The sequence below is a fragment of the Tupaia chinensis genome, unplaced genomic scaffold, assembly GCF_000334495.1.
Source record: "Tupaia chinensis unplaced genomic scaffold, TupChi_1.0 Scaffold141530_1, whole genome shotgun sequence".
NCBI classification, from domain to species: domain Eukaryota; kingdom Metazoa; phylum Chordata; class Mammalia; order Scandentia; family Tupaiidae; genus Tupaia; species Tupaia belangeri.
In genome coordinates, this window is record NW_006201391.1 from 990,083 (window position 1) to 1,016,282 (window position 26,200).

At 39.5% G+C, this 26,200-nt stretch overlaps 1 protein-coding gene across 1 annotated transcript in view; it reads left to right on the forward strand.

Moving 5' to 3' along the window:
- WNK1 (WNK lysine deficient protein kinase 1) overlaps nucleotides 1-26,200 on the forward strand; it is a 181,534-nt gene that overhangs the window by 103,204 nt on the left and 52,130 nt on the right. Inside the window, 3 exon segments of the mRNA XM_027766228.1 lie at nucleotides 20,784-20,872; nucleotides 23,521-23,740; nucleotides 25,853-26,186. Coding sequence (XP_027622029.1) covers nucleotides 20,784-20,872; nucleotides 23,521-23,740; nucleotides 25,853-26,186 — 643 coding nt within the window.

Consider the following 26,200-nt stretch of genomic DNA (forward strand, 5'->3'; position numbering starts at 1 on the left):
TTCTCCTCCATTCTCCTCTTGGGATCTTGGGCATCCACGCACACGTGCCCATTGTGAGTTTAAGCCACCAGGTCCAGGACTCGAACTGTGGTTGATTACATGGGAGTCCAGCGACAGCCGTTACGCTAACTGCTGGTCCTTTTATTCCCAGAATTTTTAAATTTTACTTTATTAATTTTATTTATTTATTTATTTTAATTTGACCGGGAGTTGGGTGGGGGAGGAGAGAGAGAAAGAGAAAGTGAGAATGCAAGCCCCCAAATCTGGGACTCAAACCATGGTTGGCAATGTGGGGTCCCTTAACCACCACGCCACCTGCCGGCCCCCATGTACTTTATTCCTTTTTTAAATCTGAGTACTACTTTGTTGTTTCTGTATATACTACAATTAGTTTAGTTGTTCATGTGTTGGTGAATGTTTGGACTGTCTCTGCCTTTCATCTGTTGTGAATAGAGCTGCTATGGATAATCATTATAAGTTTTTGTGTGAACATCTGCTTTCAATTCTCTGTTCTGGGTTGTATGCTGATGCTATGTTTAACCTTTCAAGGAGCTGCCAGCCTGTTTTCCAAGTGGCTGTACCATTTCACATTCCCACTATCATTGTGAGAGTGTCCCCAACTCCATATCCTTGGCAGCTCTTGTTATCAACTGACTGATTCAAGTCAGCCTAGTAGGTTTAAAGTAGTGTCTTACTATGGGTTTGATTTCCATTTCCCTGATCACCAATGATGTTAAGCTTTTTTTTTTTTTCCTATATGCTTATTAGCTTTCTATCTTCTTACTTAGGAAAAACACCTATTCAGAGCCTTTGCTCAGGTTATTTTTTGTATTTTTCTTTTTTTGAGAGAGAGGTTTTTGCTATAGGGTGCATGTGCTCACTGAAGAGAGAGACAGACAGACAGACAGGACAAAGTGTTAAATCACCCCCTGGGGGAGGACCACAGCACAGTCCCTTCTCTTCCATTCTCCTCTTGAGATTCTGGACCCATATGCACGTGCATCCTGCATGAATTTTAAGCCTCCAGGTCAGGGACTCAAACTGCAGTTAGACATGTGGGAGTCCAGTGCTCCAACCACCATGCCACCTGCTGGCCCCATCTTTGCTTAGCTTTAAATTGAGTTGTCTTTTTATTATTGAGTTCTACAAGTTCTTTGTATATGCTAGGTTTCAGCTCCTTATCAAATATATGATTTAATATTATTTTCTCTCATCTTGTGGTTTGTCTCAATAGTGTCACATTCTCAATAGTGCCCTTTGAATTACAAAAGTTTTAAATTCGATGAAATCTAATTTGTTTTGGAGGATTTATTTTATTTATGTATGTATGTTTTTATTTTGCTCATGCTTTGACGTTGTGTCTAGAATCCATTGCCATCCATCTGACTTCATGAAGATTTACGCCTACTTTTTTTTGTAAGGGTTTAATGTTTTTAGCTCTTACGATTAAATCTTTAGTCATTTCAAGTTAATCTGTATATATATAATGTAAGGTAAGGATCCAACTTCATTCTTTTGCTTGTGGCTATCCATTTATCCTAGCACCATATAATGAAAAGACAATTCTTTTATATTTATATTCTTGGTACTCTTATTGAGAATCAGTTGACCGTGGACACATGGATTTATTTCTGGATTCTCAGTTGTTTCGTTGATCTGTTAATACGTCTTGATTGCCATTACTTTGTAGTAAGTTATAAAACTGGGATATACGAGTCCTTTTATTTAATGTTTCTTCAGGGTTGTTCTGACTGTTCTAGGTCCCTTTCAATTCCATTATAAATTCTAGAATCAGTTTGCCGTTTTCTACAATGAAGGCCACTTGGATCATAATACACATTGCACTGAATCTGTAGGTCAATTTAGACTGTATCACTGTCTCATAAGTTTTATGGTTCATAAACATGGAATGGTTTTCCATTTATTTATCTACATTTTTGAAGGGTGGGGAGAGGTTTTTGCTATAGGGCATGTATGCTCACCAGAAAGACAGACAGACAGACAGAGAGTAAGAAATCACCCCCGGGGAAATGGCCACTCCACAATCCCTTCTCCTCCATTCTCCTCTAGGGATCTTGGGCACGCACGCACATGCGCCCAGTGTGAGTTTAAGCCACCGGATCCGGGATTCAAACCGCGGTCAACTACATGGGAGTCCAGCGACATAGCCATTACGCCAACTGCTGGTCCTGTATTTTTTATTTTTCTCAACCATTTTTTTATTTTTCAGGTTGTAAGTTTTGTACTTCTTTTGTTAAATTTATTTCTAAGTGATTTTTTTTTTTGAGTATTGTAGATGGAATTGTTTTCTTAATTTCAATTCAGGATTGAACATTAGAAATAATATTGATCTTTGTATTTTGAATTCTGCAACTCTGTTGAACTAATTTATTAGTTCTATTTGTTTTTCAGTTATTTCATTGGGATCTTTCTATATATAAAACCATGATATCTGTGAATAGAGATAGTTTTACCTTTTCATTTCCAATCTGGATTCCTTTTGTTTCATCTTTTGCCTAGTTCCCTGGTTAGAACCTCCAATACAATATAGAACTGTTGAAAGCAGTTTAAAAAATTTTAACTGCTTTATGCTGAAAAGTTAAAAGATTTTACAACATGTGGAAATCATATGGGCCAGCAGGTGACTTTGTGGTTATGTCACTGGACTAACATGTGACCATCCATGGTACAAGTCCCAGACCCAGTGGCTTGAAATGCACACTAGGCCTGTGTGTGCGTGCCAAAGATCCTGGTAGGAAAATGGAGAAGAAGGGATTGTGGCATTGGCCATTCACTCCAGGGAAGAGGGAGGTAATTTTTCACTTTCTGTCTGTCTCTCCAGCGAGTGCACATTCCTTATAGGAAAAAAGTCTCTCTTTGGGGGAAGAAAAAAAGACAATTATATGAAATTTAAATTTCAGTGTTCATGAATTTTTACTGGAACACAGTCACACTCATTTGCTTCCATGTTACCCATGATTATTCTGAGTAATTGTATCAGACTGATCTCCAAAGTCTGAAATATTTACTACTGGACTCATAATAGAAAAAGTTACTGACTTGTGTTCTAAATACATGTCACCAGAACTTTGTGGAAAAATTTCCTTAAGAGTTCTAGAAGTAATTACATTGCTACAAAAGTGATGATGAATTCTTTTGCTAGAATGCTGTGGCCTCTGTACCGTAGTAGACATGAGAATCTTGATATAAGCAAGTAAGCTACTTAAATTATTAGCTCTGAAAAATTGTAGGCTATCTTTTTTGTCTGGTAAGCGTAGAACTACCACTTTGATATTTTTATTTGCCAAATGCAAACTCAGGCTAAGTTGAGATGAAAATTCCCTTTTTAAGTGGAAGAAATCTTTGGTATTAGGCTTCATAGAAACTGGAAAGACCAGTATTCATACAGAAAGACTGTTTGGATATTTTAAGTATAATATTTATTTAAACTGCAACTTCTTGTTCAGCAATTTTCGCATTTTTTAATATAAAATTTGTATATAGTAAAATTAACTATTTTGAAGTGTACATTTGAGTAGTTTAGTATATCCACAATGTTATGCAGCCATCACAGATAATCTGAGAACTTTCCGTCACCCCAAAGAAGAAACTTTATACCTGTTAGTAGTTATTTCCCATTCTCTACCCGAGCTCCTGGCAACTACTAATCTGCCTGGTCTCTATTGTTTTAATTTGCCTAGTCTAAGTATTTCATATAAATGGAACTCCCCACTAAGTAGCCTCTTATGCCTGGCTCTTTCACTTGCATAATGCTTTTATCATTATTGTTTTTGTTTGTGTGTGTGTGTATATGTGTGTTTGTTGTTGTTGTTGTTGTTTTAATTTGACCAGAGAGAGACGGAAAGCGAGAGAGCAAGCCTCCAGGTCCAGGACTCAAACCACAGTCAGCCAGGTGGAAGTCTAGTGCCATAACCACCGTGCCACCTGCTGGCCCTTTGTGTAATGCTTTCAAGATTGATACATGTTGTAGGATATCAGTGCTTCATTCCTTTTCATGGTTTCATAGTATTTCATTGTAAAGCTATGTATACCACCTGATATAGTCATCAGGTTTTATTTTCCTTTAGTTCTGTAGTTTCTTCTTTCATTTTTCATTGTTAAACTGTTTGATTTTTATAGCCACCTCTATCTGGAGAGGATTTGGGAGCAGTGTCTTAGTCCATTTGGCTTACTGTAACAAAAATATCATAAGCTGGGTGACTTATAAACAGCAAGCGTTTATTTTTTCTCAGCTCTGGATGTTGGAAATCCTAGATCAAGGTACCATCAGATTCAGTGTCTAGTGAGTCTATTCCTAATAGACATAAGTTCTTTGTCCTCACTTGGTGGAAGGGTTAAACTAGTTCTCTTTATCCTCTTTTTAAGGTATTTGTGTTGGTTCTCCGTGCATGACCTAATACCTCCCCAAGTCCCCACTTGTTAATATCACCCCATTGGACATTAGGTTTCAACGTAAAAATTTGGGGAGACACAGACATAATTAACACAGAGGATGAAATATATAGTTTCAGGGCCAGCAGGTGGTGTAGTAGTTAAGGCACTCCCATGCCCACCATGGCCTACCATGGTTTGAGTCTCAGACCTGGTGGCTTGAGAATCACACTAGGTGCATGTGCATGTATGCCCATAATCCCAGGAGGCAGAGAGAGACGGAAAGCGAGAGAGCAAGCCTCCAGGTCCAGGACTCAAACCACAGTCAGCCAGGTGGAAGTCTAGTGCCATAACCACCGTGCCACCTGCTGGCCCTTTGTGTAATGCTTTCAAGATTGATACATGTTGTAGGATATCAGTGCTTCATTCCTTTTCATGGTTTCATAGTATTTCATTGTAAAGCTATGTATACCACCTGATATAGTCATCAGGTTTTATTTTCCTTTAGTTCTGTAGTTTCTTCTTTCATTTTTCATTGTTAAACTGTTTGATTTTTATAGCCACCTCTATCTGGAGAGGATTTGGGAGCAGTGTCTTAGTCCATTTGGCTTACTGTAACAAAAATATCATAAGCTGGGTGACTTATAAACAGCAAGCGTTTATTTTTTCTCAGCTCTGGATGTTGGAAATCCTAGATCAAGGTACCATCAGATTCAGTGTCTAGTGAGTCTATTCCTAATAGACATAAGTTCTTTGTCCTCACTTGGTGGAAGGGTTAAACTAGTTCTCTTTATCCTCTTTTTAAGGTATTTGTGTTGGTTCTCCGTGCATGACCTAATACCTCCCCAAGTCCCCACTTGTTAATATCACCCCATTGGACATTAGGTTTCAACGTAAAAATTTGGGGAGACACAGACATAATTAACACAGAGGATGAAATATATAGTTTCAGGGCCAGCAGGTGGTGTAGTAGTTAAGGCACTCCCATGCCCACCATGGCCTACCATGGTTTGAGTCTCAGACCTGGTGGCTTGAGAATCACACTAGGTGCATGTGCATGTATGCCCATAATCCCAGGAGGAGAATGAAGGAGAAGAGATTGGGGCATAATGGCCATCCCTGGGGGTAGCTTCTCACTTTCCCTCTCAATTTTGCTACCAATTCTGCTGATATATATATATAGAGATATCTATGTATATATATTACAGTTTCAAAGGTATTGTCCTGTAGTCTGGTTTATTAAATCTTTGTATTTAGTCATTGCATTTATAGCATGCTATATAGATAGGCACTCAGTAATATTTTGAAGAATGAATGATTTGACTAAAAGTATCCTAAAGACAGTTAGACACTGTATACATTTGAGAGAGTTGTATTTTCTCTGCAAAATAGAAATTTGAGGGCCAGCAGGTGGCATGATAGTTAAAGGTGCTGGACTCCCATATAGCTGGCCCAGACCCAGCAGTTTGAAAATTATGCCTGGTGTGTGTGTGTGCATGTCCAAAATCCCAAGAAGAGATTGAAGGAGAAGGGATTGCAATGTGGCTGCCCCCCGAGGAGGTGATCTTTAATTTTTCCTCTCTTTGTCTCTCTCTCTCTTTCAAGAGTACATTCCCTATGGCAAAAACCTAAAGAAAAAGGTGGGGGGGACTGTTTGGTACAAATAAAGTAGAAAACAATAACTTTTAGTAGGTAGAGTCATAATTCCAAGACTAGAAAGGCATTCAAAAGGATACTGAAAACACTCAAGGTCTTCATACCTCATTTGAGAGAACCATCACTTAAAATTTTTTGTTTTTTAATTCATGATGATAGAGCACATTTGTCTATGAGAGGGAGAGGGAGCACCTTTCAGAGGGGTTTGGTCACACTGTGATCCCCTCTCCAGTTCCCCCATCCTGCTTGCATATGTGCCTGATGTGTTTCAGGCTGACTGGGCCAGCATTTCAAACAAGCCCTAATGGTTTCCTAGCTGTGTGAACTTGGACAGGTTATTTAACTTCACTGAGTCTGAAGTATTTGTGAGGGTTAAATGAATAAGGTTTATAAAACACAGCAAAGTGCCTGCCATACAGCTACATAGCAGTACTTGTTAGGTATTGCCACTATCATTAACACCATTACAGCTTGCATAGTAGTGAAGTACGTTTAAGTTGTCTTTTGTTCTATTTGTAGAATCGGTGGTATTTAGTAAATTTCATTATTTAAATGTGTTTAATGAACTTCACATAAAATTGGGCTTTTAATGGGGAAAATTAGTTAACATTTATTTGTAAATTTTTTGTTAATTTGCAAGGTGCATTACATATCTTAATCTTTTGTGTAAGGTGAGTGGATAATGTCTTCATAAGAAAGAAAATAAGCTCAGAGATTAAGCATTTTTGCCTAAAGGCATGCGGAAGAAATAGTACTACACTTAGATATCAAGGCTCTCTAATACAATTCTAATATAAACCTTAAGTTTTTTAATCATTTTTTAAAAATCTTTTTTTGTAGACCCCTCCCCCCCACCAAAGGGAAAAAATATGAGGATAAAGAGGTTAGTGGATTTGAGTAGCATAAAAATAAGACTGGTGGGCCAGCAGGTGGTGTAGTGGTTGAGGACGCTGGACTCCACATAGCCAACCAGGATTCGGGTCCTAAACCTGGTGGCTTGCTTTCTCACTATCCCTATCTCTTGCTCACTCTGTCCCTCTGGTAAAATTAAAATAAATAAATAAAGTTAAATAAAATAATCCTTAAAAAAATAAATAAGGCTTGTATTGCAGTTTTGCGCGTAAAGGTTTGTGATCTTTGCTTAATGGAGAAAAGTTTCATGGTTTAAAAGTCTACACCATTGATAATGAGATCCATACAAGAGTAATAATATATCTAGTACAACTTTAGTCTGCCATTAAAAGAATAAAAACTACATTGGGTGCATAGTGCCATAGGGACAAAACACTATACTCTGCAAGACAGTCCTACATGGGGAGGTTCCCAGTTCAAGTCTGAAGACCTCCTGAGTACTTGAAGCACACACTTGCCTGTGACCCGGGGCTGGCTGAGTGTAGAGGGGTGGGCCATGGTGTCAAACCCTTGGGGGTGCTCGCCTGCCTCTCTGTCTCTCTCATGGAAGAAATAAATAAATCAGTATATATTTTAAAAAGAAAGAATAGAAACTGCAGCAAACAATAGTATCATCTTTGTGTATGTGTATGTGAGTGAATGAATAGAGGTTAGAGCAGTACAAAGTTTTCATGTATCCAGAGAGTAATAAGCCTTGGGGAATCATGAGGTAAGCTAATTTTCTTTGATAGAGTTTGTTTGACTTGGTGGGGTGTTTGAAGAGGCTTGTTTTCCAATGGGACCATAAGGTATGTTCAAATTCCTGTAAACTAATGGTTCATACCAGTAAGAATCTGGCTGAATCCAGCCTTATAACAACCAAGTTAGAAATAATGGGGATTTTTAATTACTTTGTTTGTGTAATTTGACTTTGTCACTGATTCCATTAGCCTTTGGATTGCAAGGTTTGAACATTCTGTCTGGGAAAAACAGAATTAAAGCCATTAGGGTAAAATTCCTTTTAGTTTTTATATAACAAATTGCAGTTCACTCTACTTTTTTACTTAAACAAGTGGGACTGATTTCCGATTAGATAGTGTTTGTAAGGTTGAGGAGAACTTGGCATTTATCTCTTAGCAGCTGGAATGTTTTGTGCCATCCCAGAAAAAATTCTTTGGCTAAAGTGGTTCCTTAATAAATTTTGTTGCTATATTCATCCAACCAGTTTAGGCTATAAATGTGAGAGAACTGCGTGTGTGACCGGCTGTACCTGGGGAACATTTCACGTGATTTTTGGTGGCATTCAGCTACTCTGCTGACTTGGTTAAGGTTAAAGTGACAGTTTGGATCTCATTCCTGATGTTGCAGGTGTTAAAGAACAATTATGCAGTTCTTCAACAATTCACAAGACAGTCAGCTACAGAATAAAAACTGATAGGATTTAAAATATTTTAGCAGTGCTGGCTTCTTGGTATCTTGTAAATAACTAATATGTTAAATGCTAAAAAGTCTGCATAGATACTTTGTAATTGGTGCTTTCTCATAATATGCTATAACGATTTGAAGTATACCTTGAAAAAAAAGCATAGAAGTGACTCAGTTAGCTAAAGAGGAGGAATAGAAAGAGTATTTCTGTTGGTAGAAATGTGCATTAAGTACTCAGTGAATAAGTAACCAGTTTGGCTGGAGAAATAGAAGTATTTTTGTCAGTGGAAACATGTATTAAGTATTCGGTGTACAAGTAACTACCTTGAAAACTTCTATTGGGGAGATGTGGTAGAGATGTAGGTGGAAGTGGGTTATGAGGGCTTTTCGGACCATGCGAAGGCTAGTATGAGCACTGTAAGGTGTAAAGTAGGAGTAACACGGAACTGGCCACTGGGAAATCTGGATTCTAGCTTTTGCTTTACCATTGATTAGGTCCTTGCCCAACACAAGGTAGACTGTCTTATTTATTCTAGGTTCTGAAGGTAATGCAGTATAGTTATAAAATGTGTGACACCAGCCATTAGACTAGACTAGACACTCAGTCGTCCCTGTTGAATAAATGGATTAATTCTAACCTTGAGATGGACTTAATCTCTCTGGGCCACATTTGTCTCGTTTGAACAAGGAAGGTCTCTTAACTCATGTTCTTTCTAGATCTCTGACCCTGTGACCACCTTACAGATGTGGAGACTAGTAACCGGTTTTGAGCAATGTGATGTGAGTGAGCTGATGCCGGAAGATTGGAAATGGTTTACTTAAACTCAGGTGATGCAGTGGAGTTGGGTGGCTGAGCTGGCCACCATATGGAATACAAAGTGCAGAGGGAGAGAAGAAAGCACCCTCTAGTGCCATCAGTTGGTCTGAGCTTAAAGAGATGAGTACTTGGGGCTTCAGTGGACATAATTACAATGCCAAAAACAAAAGCTGTGATTTTTGAGGGATAACGAACTAGGAAAAAAGCCTCATTTTGCCTGGCCAGAGATCTTTGGATGCTACAGGAGCCATAGGGCTTAGTAACAGAACCACCTACCTGCTACTGTTAACATTCATTTTTGTTTCAAGAGCTGACAGAGTAATAGTGTTTGTAGATTGTAAAGAAGCATCCAGGGATGACTAAGGATTCTATTCTGAACCACTGAAATAATGATACCATCAAAAGATGGGAAAATCTGGAGAAAAGGAAGAATTAGTTTAGATGCATAGACTGTTACCTACATGTGAATAGTATTTTTATTGAAGATATTAAAAACAACAGAATCTAGGCATTCATGCTCACATCATCCTTCTTACAAAAACAAAAAAGAGAGAGAGAGAGAGAACAAGAAGAAAAGCTATTTCAGTTTTGTTTATTTATTACCTGGTAGAGTTAAAAACCTATCCACCTCTTTATATCTGATGGGCTTTATAAAGCAGGTAATAAGAAGGCATCTGTTTTCTAGATTTTTCATTTGGCCAATAAGCTAAGCAAGTTTGCTCATACTCTTCATTCAAAGATAATACTGTATTTCTGCAACACACTACATTTCTGGCCAGTACCTGACAACCTAGACTACTTAGTAGCGATAAATTGGGTTGAACCAGAGATTAGTCGCAACTGCTTTGAGTTAGCCTATTAGAATTAATAGCATTTTTAACCTTAGAGTGGAAATATTCCTACCAAATAGCTTCCAAGCCCTTATCTTATGCCGTGGTTCATCACTCAAGCCTTAGCAAATACTGTCTTGATAGGAATTTAAGCTTACAAAATTACAAAAGACTAGGACTTTATTTTTTTGACCCATCATAACAATGTCATAAGCAATTTTTTTCTAACATCTTTTTTAATGCCATGAAGAAAAATCTTTTCTTAATCATTAAAATCAGAGTAGTTTGGGACCAGCAGTTAGCATAATGGCTATGTCGCTGGACTCCCACGTAGTCGACCGCGGTTCGAGTTCTGGACTCGGTGGCTTAAAACTCATGCTGGGTGCATGTGCGTGCATGCCCAAGATCCCAAGAGGAGAACGGAAGAGGGATTGCGGCATGGCCATCCCTGCTGGGGGGTGATTTCTCGCTTTCTGTCTCTGTCTGTCTGGCGAGCGCACACACCCTGTAGCAAAAACCTCTCCAACAACAAAAAAAATAAAATAAAATAAAAAATCCAGAGTAGTTTGATTTAGGTCTATGAGGTCTTACTATCAAATGGGAATGAGGCTTTTTATAGATGAAACTTTTATAGATGAGCCTTTTAACAGAAGGAAAAGGAAAAGAATTCTTACTAGGATACTAGTCCACAGCTGTTTAGTTACTTTTTTTTTTTTTTTTTTTGTGAGAGGTTTTTGCTATAGGGCGCGTGCGCTCGCCAGACAGACAGAGAGAGACAGAGAGATAGAAAGCAGGAAATCACCCCCCAGGGGGGATGGCCACGCCGCAATCCCTTCTCCTCCATTCTCCTCTCGGGATCTTGGGCACGTACGCACACGCGCCCGGCGTGAGTTTAAGCCACCGGGTCCGGGACTCGAACCGCGGTCGACTACATGGGAGTCCAGCGACATAGCCATTACGCTAACTGCTGGTCCCCAGCTGTTTAGTTACTTTTTAAAAATATACTGTGAAGGGACTGGCTCCTAGGACTAATGGTTAAGGGAGCCAATCCCATTAACCACGGCCAACTGCACAGTTTGAATTCCACTCCTTGTGGCTTGAAAAACACCATGTGTGTGTGCATACGTGCCCCAAATCCCATCCGGATGGAGAAATAGAGAAAGGATTGCAGTATGATCATACCCCATGGGGGGTACTTTCTTCCACTCCTATCTCTGCGTCTTTCTCTGGTGATCCCATGTACTCTAGTGTACTGTGAGGGAGCAGTAAGACAGTTTAATATCGCCACTTTTTGAATTAGATAAGCAGGAACTAGAGCTATTATCCCTACTTTTCAAGTAAGTTTAAGGGACTTAAATTGAGACCCTCTACCCCAGTATTGTGATTCCTTGCCTAGTGTTTTTCTGGTACATATTCTGAGTTAATACTTTCATTAAACTCAGTCTCCTTTTTCTTTTAGTTTCATGCTTAAGAAGGAAGTGGATTTCTGAAATGACTTCTAGCATACATACAGTTAAGGCTCAAGATAGGTTTGATGTCAAGGAGGCAGACCCTGTGGATATAGTAGGTGGAGCTTTGAGCAAGTAAAGGTCTCATTTTGCTTGTTCAGGGATCTGTTGCTGCTGCAGGAGAAGCAAAAGCAAGGTTAGCAGGGTAGTTTCCCTGCTGTTCAGCATGTAGTTCTGTCTAAGGGGCCAATCTAGAATAAATAGATTATTAGCTGAGCAGAGTAGATTCATGTCTGAGAGTCGGGGAAGCATGGCTAGTATTAAACAAGAGACTCTGCTTCTTTCTGACCTTGCTACCTGCCTTCCTTGTGCTGTGGGCTAATTTACTCCCTTTCCCTCTCACAAGTCAACTTTACCTTTTGTGATGGATTTTACAAAGAAGGATTTTTGCTCAGTATTTGTCATTGTAAATTCTCATTGCTGCTGCTGCCCTCAAAAGGATTATGTGAATGAGGTGGGTAAGAATTTCTGTATTGTGGCCTTTTTGGTGAATGTGTAGTATCAGTTAAAGTACTGTAATTGTTACCTTCAGAATACTTGTAAAAAATACTTAAAGTTCAGCAGTTTAGTTAATTTATACTGCCTTCTGCATGAAGAGAATTATATTGATTCTGAATGATTAAAGCAAGTACTGAACCTTGTTCAGAGCTGGAAGGTAGAGCAAGAGCATTCTGTATTGTGACTCGTTTTTCTAGCAGATTAGTTGGCAAACCACACGTATACACTCAATGGAATATTCGTCTATGTAACGTACTTATGTTTTTGTTATTTTTTAGTTTACATTAAGCAACATAATTAATAAACATTATCAATCTTGATGTTTCCTTCTGGGGTCACAATTGATAAGTCTTTTTTGTCCCCCATTTAAGATTGTGCAGAAGGTGACCTTTTTTTGTTTTGTTATTTTGAAGAGAATACAAAATTGTATATAATCTTAAAAATATTTTAAGTGGGGGGAACCAGTAGTTAGCTTAATGGCTATGTTGCTGGACTCCCACATAGTCGACCGTGGTTCGCATCCCGGACCCGATGGCTTAAAACTCACACCAGGCGCGTGTGCGTGCGTGCCCAAGATCCCAAGAGGAGAATGGAGGAGAAGGGATTACGGCGTGACCATCCCCCCGGGGGGTGATTTCTCGCTTTCTGTCTCTATGTCTCTCTCTGTCTGGCGAGCACACGCGCCCTACAGCAAAAACCTCTCCAAAAAATAAATAAATAAATAAGTGGGTCAACACTAGATATTCAAGAGGTATTTATATTTAAATATGAGAAATAAGCTACTATTCAAAGTAAGAAAAATGTAGTATGACACAACTGCCCAAAAACAGGTACTATGAATTACAAACATAAGAGGAGAATACTTGTAGAGGCCAGTGAATTGCTGGCTCTTGGGGAATGGAATGAAAGGGTTTAATATGTTCTTGACAAATTTTAGTTCTGTTCTTTGTAAGATATAAACCCAGTTGATCTGTTTTCATACTCTTTTTCTCTTTCATGTATGTCTCTGAAGATGTATATGAACTAAAAGAAAATAAGATGAAATCTATCATTAAAACAATTTGATATCATTACTTCTATCCAGTGCTTAAAATTATGTTTTAGAATAATCTAGACCAACTTTTTAAAAAAATCTGTTGGTTCTAAAAAAAATATGTTGGATTTTCATCTCTTAAGAACAGGAAGCCTATGAGACGATAAGTATATCAAAAACTGTAATTGTTATTTTAAGCAGCCTTCTAGATTATGTCCCAGATTTCCTATAGTTCATTTTCAGGGTCTATGAGACCTCATAAACTCATAAATTTTACTTGGTCATCTTTTGATGAACTATACCTATCCTTGCTTCTTCTCAAATTATTCAGAATGCCTCTGGTAGGTGTTTTGATAATCTTCCTCTTGATGATCGGTGACTGGTGAAATTTTTTGTTAGGTTTTCTAAGAAGAAATTTTCCATATCTATGTAGATAGCACTAATACGTCTTAATCTTTTAGTACCAGCTGCTGCACTCACTTTCATTGGCTGCCTTAGCACCTACAATACACTAGGGCAGCAGTGGCTCCTGAGTATATAACATTGGTGTGGAATTTTCTATACCTAAATCTGGGCTATAAATTGAAAAAAACAGTAAATTAGAGGTTATATTCTATAGTTTCTGATTTTGCTATTTTTTAAATATCTAATTTGTTCAACAAGTACTCCTGTTTGTGAAGTCATGAATGCATATGTTTGCATGGATAGAATTATTATTTATTATTAAGGATAATCAAGCAGGTGGTGTCGTAGTTACGGTACTGGACACTCCCACACGGCCGACCACAGTTTGATTCCTGGACCTGGTGGCTTGCTTTCTCACTTTCCATCTCTCCCTCTCTCTGGTCGAATTTAAAAAACAAGGTAAATAAGTAAATGAAGAAATTAAAAAAAATAAAAAAGAATCAAGGATGAAAGCAAGGTCAAGAGAATTTTTACTGTTAACCATAAGCTTTATTATGTGGATGCCTTTAACTCAAGGGTGAATGGCCTTGGGTCACCTTACTAATTCAAAGAGCTTTTAACCTAGGAACCTTTGTTTCTGGCTGCTGTGACTTTAGGTGGGTGAGGGCACAGTATCACCCCATTCTTCAAACAGGGAATCCGAGCTGCGGAACCTATTCTGCTTGTCCAGTTTCACTGAATTAAAGCACATCCTTTCATCTCTCTAGTGTGCCTATGCTAGATTAAAACAGAAGAATAGTATATGTTGGCTTTCTAAATTTAGTATGTAGAATTTTACTGCAAGTAGGACAAACACATTTTCCTGAAATATACATGGTTATAAAAGAAAGAACAGTTTTCCTCATCATATTCTTATCTTCTCTTTAGCCACTGTAACATCTGAACTGCTTTTACACACAAAGGCCAACTACGTATAAATGTCCAGTTTTATTACCCAACAAAAATTTTATGTAATTTTTTTTTGCAAACAGTCCATATTATACAAACTGAATATACAGTATTTCAGAATATTCTTCCTATTATTTTCACAAATAACTTTTAAAAAGTTGACTTAGGATCCAGGCAGCAGCACAGTATTGTAAAGCCCTTTTATGTTACATCCAGTTAGAAGGTCCCGGGTTCACATCCTGAAGCTTCCTTATGCAGGTAAATGTGGACACAAGCCTGTTTTCTGGGCTGGATCAGGCTGGGGTGGATCACTATGTAAAAGACCCTCCTGGGGCTTCCTTTTAGCCAGAACCGCCATCTTCCAGTAATTAACCAAAATGACGAACATGAAGGGAAAGATGAGAGGCACCCGATACATGTTCTCTAGGCCTTTTAGAAAACATGCAGTGGTTCCTTTGTCCACATATATGCAAATCTACAAGAAAGGTGATGTTGTGGACATCAAGGGAATGGGTACTATACAAAAAGGAATGCCCCACAGGTTACCATGGCAAAACTGCAAGAGTCTACAGTGTTACCCAGCATGCTGTTGGCACTGTTGTGAACGAACAAGTTAAGGGCAAGATTCTTGCCAAGAGAATTCTTGTGCATATTGAGTGTATTAAGCTCTCTAAGAGCAGAGATAGCTTCCTAAAATGTGTGAAGGAAAATGAGCAGAAAAAGAAGGAAGCCGAAGAGAAAGGGACCTGCGTTCAACTAAAGTGCCAGCCTGCTCCACCCAGAGAAGCACAGTGTGAGAACCAGTGGAAACTTATTCTACTGGAACCTGTTCCCTATGAATTCATGGTATGATGGATGTTAAAAATAAACTAATCTTAATTGAATAGAATTATGTTCCTGCCCCAAAGCTAATTTTTATTGGGATCTACTTCATTTTGTAATATCTTTATTCAAATTTAGTATTTTTTTCACCTGAAAGATGTTAGGTAGAGGGACCAGCAGTTAGTGTAATGGCTATGTTGCTGGACTCCCATGTAGTTGACCGCAGTTCGAGTCCCAGACCCAGTGACTTACACTCAACTCACGCCAGGCGTGTGTGTGTGCGTGCCCAAGATCCTGAGAGGAGAAGGGATTGCAGCGTGGTAATGCCCCCCGGGAGGTGATTTCTCACTTTCTGTCTCTGTCTTTCTGGTGAGCGCATGTGCCCTATAACAAAAACCTCTCCAAAGGAGAAAAAAAAAGATGTTAGGTAGGTTATACAACAAATAAAAATCAATTGGTAAGAGGGAAAAAAAGACCCTATTGGGGATGCCAGACTATCTCTGTCTCAGATCTCTCATGAATCAGAAAAATTTAAAAAAAAAAAAAAAGTTTACTTTTAGGGACCAGTGGATGGCATAATGATTTTGTCGCTGCACTAGGATGTAGTCGACTGCGATTTGAGTCCTGGACTCAGCAGCTTAAAATTCACACCGAGTGCATGTGCAGCATACGTGCCCAAAATACCAAGAGAAGAATGGAGGAGGAGGGATTGCGGCATGGCCATCCTCCCTGGGGGTGATTCCTTGCTTTCTGTCTTCTCTGGCTTTCTGTCTAGCACACATACCCTATAGCAAAAATCTCTCCTCCAAAAAAAAAAAGAAAAAGAAAGAAAAAAGTTCATTTTTATGTTGGGCCAGCTCAGTATCATAAGTAGTTCAAGGGAGCCAGATCTCACATGGTCAGCTGGAGTTAAAATCCCAGCCACAGTGACTTGAAAATTATGCCAGTCAGTAGTTATATTTGTGTGTGCCTAAAATCCAGGATGGAGGAATGGGGGAGAAGGGATTGTGGTGTGACCACGCCCCATTGGGGGTGCTTCCACCCTCCCTCCTTCCTTCCTTCTCTCTCTCTTTGGTGAGCACATATGCAATTAAAATAAAAGTTTACTTTTAGGTCAGCTGGTAGCATGGTGGTTAAGGTAGCCCGATCCCACATGGTCAGCTGCCCAGTTCTACTCCTGTACCAGCAGCTTGAGAAATATGCAGGGTATATGTGCATGTATGCCCTGATTCCTGAAAGGAGGGAGAAATGAAAGAGAAGGGATTCTAGCCTGACCATAATAAAATTAAATATTTATATTTATTTTTATTTTTGGAGAGGTTTTTTTTGTTGTTGTAGGGCGCGTGTGCTCGCCAGACAGACAGAGAGACAGAAGGTGAGAAATCATCCCCCAGGGAGGATGGCCACGCCACAATCCCTTATCCTCCATTCTCTTCCCGTGATCTTGGGCACACGCGCCCGGCATGAGTTTTAAGCCACTGGGTTCGGGACGCCAACCGCAGTTGACCATGTGGGAGTCCAGTGAAATAGCCATTACGCTAACTGCTGGTCCCAAAAAATTAAATATTTTTAAAATGTGAAAGTAAGTAAGTGTACTTTGTAAAGTTTCACATGTCTTTTTAAATTTTTTATTTTATTTTACTTACTATTACCATTCTTCAATTTGACCAGAGGGAGAATGAGACAGTGAGAAAGCAAGCTGTCAGGCCCAGGACTGAAACTGTAGTCAGCCACGTGGGTATCCAGTGCCTCAACCAGCATTTTTTTTTTTTTTGACAGAAAATATTAGCTTCATTTCATTAAGTAAGACTAGCAAGTCAGCAGTCAAATTTAGTACCTACAAAGCATGATATAATTTTTATTTAATAACTGATAGATTATAAAAAAACTTCCTAACCAGCTTTTTTTTCCCCTTTGTACAAGTATAATATTAATAGATCAATTTAGAAAGTAGGCACTCTTATGAAACATAGTTAAGAGCATAAGCCCTAGAGATTATTACTAGGGTTGGAATCCACGCTCTTCAACTTATTAATTGCAAAGCTCTCGGCCTCTTTACTTTTTTTTTTTTTTTTGAGAGAGAGTTTTTTTGCTATAGGGCGCGTGCGCTCGCCAGACAGAGAGAGACAGAAAGTGAGAAATCACCCCCAGGGGGGATGGCTGTGCCACAATCCCTTCTCCTCCATTCTCCTCTCGGGATCTTGGGCACGCACGCACACATGCCAGGCATGAGTTTAAGCCACTGATTCCGGGACTTGAACCGCGGTCGACTACATGGGAGTCCAGCAACATAGCCATTACGCTAACTGCTGGTTCCGGCCTCTTTTCTTATGTATATAATGAGGACAGTAGTATCTACCTATAGGATGGGGCTGTCATGAAAACTAACTTAACAGAAATAAACCAGGTAGGATACTATCTTCTACATAGGCAGCACTCTATTTAAGTAAGTATTATTATGACAATTTAAAAGTTATGAACTATTTTGTTTTCTTAGAGTGATAAAGTTCCTTTGTCAAACTTTCCAATAATTTTTAAAAAACCCTGTTTCCACTTTGGGAGAAAAAAAAAGGGAAAACAAAACAGCCTACTGTAAAAACTGCTATTAGAATACCTGAGCAGTTTCTTTTTTTTTTTTTTTTTTGCCATAGGGCATATGTGCTTAACAGAGACAGAAAGCGAGAAATCACCCCCCAGGTGGTGGCCAAGCCACAATCCCTTCTCCGCCATCCACCAGGTCCAGGACTCGAACCACAGTCGACTACATGGGAGTCCAGCGACATAGCCATTACTCCAACTGCTGGTCCCCAGTTTCTGTTTTTAATTTAGCAATATTGAGAATGTTTCTCTGTAATCCACTGGCAGCCAATGAGAAGCTGCTTCAGAGCCTTAATTTCTCGTACTTGAAGCAATACTTTGGAAGACATTCTACTAATTTCTTCTAGGATCTTTCTTTGTTCTTTCACATCTCTGGAGATTTTCAACATCCTGACAGATGACAGGAGGTAGATTTTCATCCTTCAGTGCTTACTATCCTCTAGCTTTAGAAAGCTAAAAATAAATATGAACAATGGGACCAGCAGTTAGCATAATGGTTATGTCGCTGGACTCCCATGTAGTCGACTGCGGTTCGAGTCCCGGACCTGGTGGCTTAAACTCAGGCCGGGTGCGTGTACGTGCATGCCCAAGATCCTGAGAGGAGAATGGAGGAGAAGGGAATGCGGCGTGGCCATCCCCCCTGGGGGGTGATTTCTCGCTTTCTATCTCTCTGCCTGTCTGTCTGGCAAGCGCACATGCCCTATAACAAAAACCTCTATAAATAGATAGATAGATAGATAGATAGATAGATAGATAGATAGATACATACATACATACATACATACATACATACATACATACATACAAACAAACAAACAAAATACTCAGTTTTCTAAGAGCAGAGGATTTTCCGTGTGTAGCATCCACTTTTTTCCCTTAAAGAATTGTCTGTTAATTGCAGTTTGAAATACCATCCTGCTCTGTTAAAGGATCCTTTTACTTGAGCAGCACTATTCTCTTGCTTTCATAAGAATTATGGGAAGACAAGGACAGTTTGGAGAACAGCTGTATTTGGAAAAATAAGTAACCTTTGGTCATTCTCAGATATGAACCTTTAAGGTGGTTTATTTTTATTATCGTTATTATTACTTATTTCATGAGTGAGAGACCTAGTGAGTGCGATAGCATGTGCACCAACAGGTTATGTTTGTTTGTTTTGTTTTTGCCAAAAGGCATATACCAAGAAAGAAAGGGAGAAATACCTCCTATGGAGAACGGTTAGCCACAATCCCTTTCTCCTCCATTTCTCCATCCTGTTGGGGTTTGGGGCATGCATGCTCACACACCCAGGATGTTTTTCAAGTCACCAAGTCCAGGACTCAAGCTGCATGGTTAGCCGTATGAGATCTAGCTCACTGAATTACCAGGCTGCGGGCTGACCTGCCAATAAGGTCTTTATTCCACAACCCTAAGCCTTCAGCCAGCCCCAGATTGTGGGTGGACATGTGCCTGAAATACTCAGATAGGTCTCCAGATACAAACCCAGAACCTTCCTCCATGGAAAGTGTCTTTAAGAGCAGTGCATTACCCCTGTGCTACAGTCCACCCCTAAAAACAAACCTGTTAAACACGTAGATAAATTTCAGTGTTAGTCCCACTACACAGTTTCTTGTTGTTGAAAGTTTGCCTGAAAGGGTAGAATTATCCAAATCAGAACTTTGTAATAACACAGTGAATAATTGATGAGAATCATTCAATTTTGCACTCAACTCTGGTATTTATTCTTTTTTTTTTTTTTTTTTTTTGCTATAGGGTGTGTGTGCTCTCGCCAGAGAGACAGAAAGCGAGAAATCCCCCCCCAGGGGATGGCCATGCCGCAATCCCTTCTCCTCCATTTTCCTCTTGGGATCTTGGGCACACACGCACACACGCCTGGCTTGAGTTTTAAGCCACTGAATCCAGGACTCGAGCCACAGTCGGCTACATGGAAGTCCAGTGACATAGCCATTACGCTAACTGCTGGTCTCTCAACTCTGATATTTAAAGACTTAGGAGCTAACCATGTGCTGTGTTTTATTTACATATGTATCAGTGACAGAGACTACAAATGGTTATATTTTATGTGTATTCAGTAACTTTTCTAAACAATCCTCCCCGCCCTAACACCCAGCCCATTGCTTTTGTTCTATATGTTGTAAACTTAGTACGTCAGTATAGCTCCATTTTAAGAGCTGTCAGTCAGCTCTTAATCCAAGTTATCACTTATATGAGGTAGAAATAATAATGAGATTTTTTTTCCTCTCCCTCACCTCTTAGATAGTAGTATTTTGTTCTTATATCTTATGCATACTCTTTATACATTGCTGAAAAATTAATTTAAAAAATTTATGACATTTTTCAATTTTTAATCCAGAGTTATTTAGTACTATATATTATCCTAGTAAAGAATTTTCTTTTGAAATTATCTGTGCAGCTTATCTTGCATGTGGGTTGATCTGTCTTTTGCGTTTCATTTTATGTTTTATTTGTGTAAGACAGTTCACCCTTCAGTTACCATGCCAAGCCAGTACAAATTCCTATCTCCTTCCATAGCAGTCGAGTTTGTTAGAGTACCAAATACTGCAGTATCTGCCAAACCAAGGAAGTGAATTCATGCCCATGCTAAATTCAGTGTTTAGAAGAGTAGATGCTGATTATTGATTAATATGTTGGGGAACAATGCTGAACAAAAGATCTTCTAACCAACTAGAACATTTGACCTTAACTTCTTTACCTATAACACAGCAAAAGATAGTATCACCAACTTAAATTTTTCCATTTCCACTTATGGAAATAAATTATCCTATTATCATACTATTCTTTGTTCTTTTCTTATGAGGAGCTAAATTGTCACTACCAGGTTTGCTCCTGTAAACAAACCACAAAAAAGCCAGGATGGTAAGAAGTCAATGTCTGATAGGACCTCAATTGGAAATTTAAATTTGCTTTCATTAATGTCTTTCTGTTTTTATGGTTTTCAGGGAGTAAAGCCAGCCAGTTTTGACAAAGTTGCCATTCCTGAAGTCAAAGAAATTATTGAAGGATGCATACGACAAAACAAAGATGAAAGGTAAGTTGCCACTTTTTGCCTGGGTATTCCTTGAGCAAAAAAACCTAAAATTTGTGCTCTTACTCTTAGATATTATATTATTTAATACTTGTGATTGGACTGTCCATTTATGCCATGTAATTTTTTTTTTTAAGGCATTTGCCATAAGTCACGTGTACTCACTGGAAAGAGACAGAGAGGGAAAGTGAGAAATCACCCTCACCTTTAGGTGGGATGGCCATGCTGCAGTCCCTTCTCTTGAGATTATAGGTGCACACACACATACACACACATACAGTCGGTGTGGTTTTCAAGCTGCCAGGTCCAGGAACCAAACTGTGGTCATCCATGTGGGAGTCCGTGTCTTAACTGCCACACCAGCTGCTGGCCCTAGCCATGCATTTTGTTTCTTGTTTTTTAATTCTTTTTTTTTTTTTAAGAAGTTTGTTTTTTGTGCTTTTTGTTGTTGTTTTTTGGGGTTTTTTTTTGCTATAGGGCGAGTGTGCTCGCCAGACAGACAGAGAGAGACAGAGAGACAGAAAGTGAGAAATCACCCCCTAGGGGAGATGGCTATGCCACAATCCCTTCTCCTCCATTCTCCTCTCGGGATCTTGGGTACGCACGCACACGCACCTGGCATAAGTTTTAAGCCACCGGGTCTGGGACGCGAACTGCTGTCGACTACATGGGAATCCAGTGACATAGCCATTACGCTAACTGCTGGTCCCCTTGTTTCTTGTTTAAAGAGATTTTTCCTATAGGGTATGTGCGCTCACCAAAGAGAGAGACAGAAAGTGAGAAACCATACCCCACAGGGGATGACGACCCCACAGTCCCTTCTCCACTCCTCTCAAGATTTTGGACACTCAACACACATACTTGCCCAGCTTGGGTTTCACACTGCTGGGTCTGGGACTCAAACTGGTCAGTGCCTCAACCCCTACACCACCTGTTGGCCCCACCATGTAATATTTTTAAAAGTAGGGTCTGTCATTTGATGTTATTTGGATTAGATATACTGGAACATTATAAAAATGTGTTTTTGAACGAACTTAAGTAAACCAGAGCTACCTTCCATGTGATTACTACATTTTATGGAAGTTGTTTACTTCTATCTCAGCGTGATTTCTAAAACTCAGTAAAATTTATTCTCTCTATAAAAGGTAAAATAAAATCTTGGTTCTTTAAAACCACTTCAACTATTTAGGTCTTGATTTGCTGTCATTGTGCTAGAATTAAGAGGAGCAAATCATCAAAATTCCTTTAAGTACGAAGACCCCAGGGCTGAGGAGGAGATATGGCTTAGTCGTTTGTACTAACAGAGGGCTTTTCTCTGAGGAGTGGCGCATATCTGATTTGCCTTATGGTTGATTCACCCATTAGGCATGGCAAGGATCCAGTGTCTGTTTCTGAAAAATAACCTACCTTCACCAACCCTCTACACCCTGAAAAAAAGAAAAAGTAGACCAGCTAGTACAAATGTAAATTGCGACTGAGCATGATCTACCTGAGAACACTCAGATATTTCAGCCAAAGTAAAGAATTCCATATCTACACTTTTTCATAATTTTGGTTTTGGAAGCTTAGCATTTTACTCTTTGAAGTTTTTTAGTAGAAATTTACTTTGAGTTTCTATTTTTATATACACTGAGTCCCTGAATCTCTTTGGAATATTTTTCACTGTAAACAAAAGGATATTTGTTCCTAGTCTTAGAACATATTACTGTTTCTTTTTCTGGATGGAACAGTTTACTAGATTACTGGTATTTTGAAACCATTTTATCTCAAAATGATGGTTTCAGTCACCCTTCTTGCCTGATAAACAGATGTTGAATAGAAATTGAGAGAATTTATTGGGTAAATAAGGATTGCTCTCGTACGGGACCAGCAGTTGGCATAATAGCTACATCGCTGGACTCACACGTAGTCAGTCGCAGTTAGAGTCCCAGACCTGGTGGCTTAAACTCATGCCGGGTGCGTGTCCGTGAATGCCCAAGATCCTGAGAGGAGAATGGAGGAGAAAGGATTGTGGCATGACCATCCCCCTGGGGGGTGATTTCTCACCTTCTGTCTCTCTCTGTCTTTCCGGTGAACACATGCACCCTGTAGCAAAAACTTCTCCAAAAAACAGCCAAAAACAAACAAAAAAGATTGCTCTAGCAGAAGGTACCATATAAGAAATCAAATTATTTTGTAGTTCTTATTCTACCATTTACAGCTTTTATAACTATGAGCAAGATTCTCAACCTCAGTGAGCCTCTATTTTCTAACAGTCAGGGGATGATATTTCATTAGATATTGGTCAAAGATTAAATGTGATCATACATAATAAGGATTTTTTTGTTAATATCAAATGTTATATAAATGACTAGGTGGTATGTTTAAGCTTTCATATTCTATATATTAGTTGCCGCCACTAACACTATTAACTAATGAGATTAGGTCATTGTGTTTTTAAAATGCTATCAGCTCTTATTCATAAGTGACATTGTTGGTATACTGTTAGTTGAAAGTAAAACTCTGTAATCACCATTCCAGTGGAGCAATACAGAAATCAGTCACACTTTCTCTTGTTTTTCTTCTGTGAATAACAATAATTAACCACACTTGAAAATTATCTTTCCAAACTCATGGCTTTTTTCTTTTTTTCTTTTTCTTCTCTTTGGAAGATACTCCATCAAAGACCTTTTGAACCATGCCTTCTTTCAGGAGGAAACAGGGGTACGGGTAGAATTAGCAGAAGAAGATGATGGAGAAAAGATAGCTATTAAATTATGGCTACGTATTGAAGACATTAAGAAACTAAAGGGAAAATACAAAGACAATGAAGCTATTGAGTTTTCCTTTGACTTGGAGAGAGATGTGCCAGAAGATGTTGCTCAAGAAATGGTAAATAAACACTGACCAGCCATGTACAAATTGATGTGGTCTTCTTGGACAGACAAGCAGTTTATGAAGCAGAAGTGTGGCATGTCACATTGACATCAAATTTGAGGGGCCCCAAAAGTTATCTTTGAGAAGTGGGATATTCCTGTGACACCTGCCCCCACCCCACCCCCGGCCCCCGTGCTAAATAGTTTGCTCAGTATGGACTTTACAAACACTGCTTTCATTAGTGGTGATGCTGGCACTGGGAGTTGCTGTGCCTTCTCCAGGTAGTATGCTGAGAACCAATATTGTGCTAGAACTTGTGGCCTGCACATGTCAGTCCACGCATCCTGCTGTGCTTACAGACTGGTTTGGTGATCCACTGGGTGTCAGAGTTTCTTCTGATGGCTTTACAGAATGGATCAATGAGGATAATCTCAAAGAATTGATGTGTGGAGTCTCACCAACCCAGTAAGAATTCAGGACTCTCCGAGTCCCAGAGTGGCGTCCACAGAGTGGCTTGCTCCTCTGCCACAGATAGCTGCAAGCACACTTTGGCATCACACTGTGATGCCCAGACTTGCCATAGGTGCACCCTCAGGAACTGGGCATTTATATCCTACATGCACAAATTCTGTATATGTGACGAAACTTGCTTACCTTAGTATCCCAGTCTGCATGCTTTATCACCCTGGGTAGGGCAGGGAACCCTGAGGAACATAGAAAACCCAGTTTGACTTGCCTTCGAGATTATGCTGATAACTGCCACCAGTTGGAAGTGATTTTTGAGGAGCTTTTTTTTTTATTCTGATGAGTGTCAGATTCTTTAGTCTTTTAATAATTATTTTTATCTGTGAAATAAATACATAGATATAAACATAAATGTATGTAACAATGGGCGGACTAGGTGGGTGAATGGATAGGAAAGAAGACAGGAGAGGGAGGGAGAGGAAGGAGGAAGAGCTAGAAAGCACTCTGCAGTCATCTTGCAGGTCTTCGGGCTGCATGCCTCCTAATTAGTATGCACCTCTTTGGTTGGGACATGTTTCTAACTACTAGCACTTTAGCCTTGATCAGCTGTCTGAATAAACCCTGCAAGTAGACATGGGATTTTAAATTGATTTTACTTTGAAGGGAGTTTTTTTTTTTTTAATTATATTTTTAATATTTTTTGAAAGATTTTTATTTAATTTTATTTATTATTATTCTTCAGTTTTGCCAGAGAGAAACAGAGAGAAAGCAGGAGAGTAGGAAGGCAAGCCACCAGGTCCGGGACTAAAGCCATGGTCGGCCATGTGGGAGTCCAGCACCTTAACCACCAAGCCACCTGCCAGCCCCGAAGGGAGTTTTAAAGATCAAATATTAGTATGTAGCTGTGGTGTATCATTAATTGAAGTATATCTAAAAGATCACTTTTCCAAAAGGAAAGCCTTCACCAATTTTAGGCTTGCCGTAGTACCTAAAGTACCCAATTACTGTGCAAAGATAATCATGGAACACCTCTAGTATTTATAAGAACCATTCAGTAACAGTTGCCTCTGAAAAGGAACCAGGTATGAAAGATTTATTTATTAGTATTTTTTTTTTTAATTTCTTCCTTGAGGGAGTGACAAAAAGACAGCCCCCCAACAGGATCCCTATGCCACAACCCCCTCAGCCGCAGATCGCAGGTTCGTGTGCCCTGCATACTCAAGGTGTTCTCTGGACACAAAACACAGAATCTTCTCTCATGGGTTAGCCTTGCAAAGCATCACGTTTTACTGCTGTGCCACCATCCAGCCCTGAGGTACTTATTCTTAATTGTTACAGGGGCCACACCTCAAGCCCTTCTCCTCTTAAGATTTGGGTTGTGCACCCGGCATAATTTTCAAACTGCCAGGCCAGAACTTGAACCATGGTCAGCCATGTGGGAATCTAGGACCTTAGCCACCATTCCACTGGCTGGCCCAAATACAAGTTAATGTTAATGGTTACATGTGAGATCCAAATAGCATTCATAAAATAACCTGACTTACTATAGGAACTGTGATTTCAGGTGTCCCATTGCTTTGTCCCTTATAAGGAATGAAGGTACACGGACACAGCAGATGCCTAGATGTCTACTGCTTCCTAATATACTCATTTATTCTGTAGGTTGAGTCTGGGTATGTCTGTGAAGGTGATCACAAGACCATGGCTAAAGCTATCAAAGATCGAGTGTCATTAATCAAGAGAAAACGGGAGCAGCGACAGTTGGTACGCGAGGAGCAAGAAAAAAGAAAGCAGGAAGAGAGCGGTCTCAAACAGCAGGTGGAACAGCAATCAAGTGCTTCCCAGACCGGAATCAAGCAGCTCCCGTCTGCTGGCACCGGCATCCCCACTGCTTCCACCACTTCAGCTTCAGTCTCTACACAGGTAGAACCTGAAGAACCTGAGGCAGATCAGCACCAACAACTGCAGTACCAGCAGCCTGGCGCATCTGTGTTATGTAAGTATTTAGGA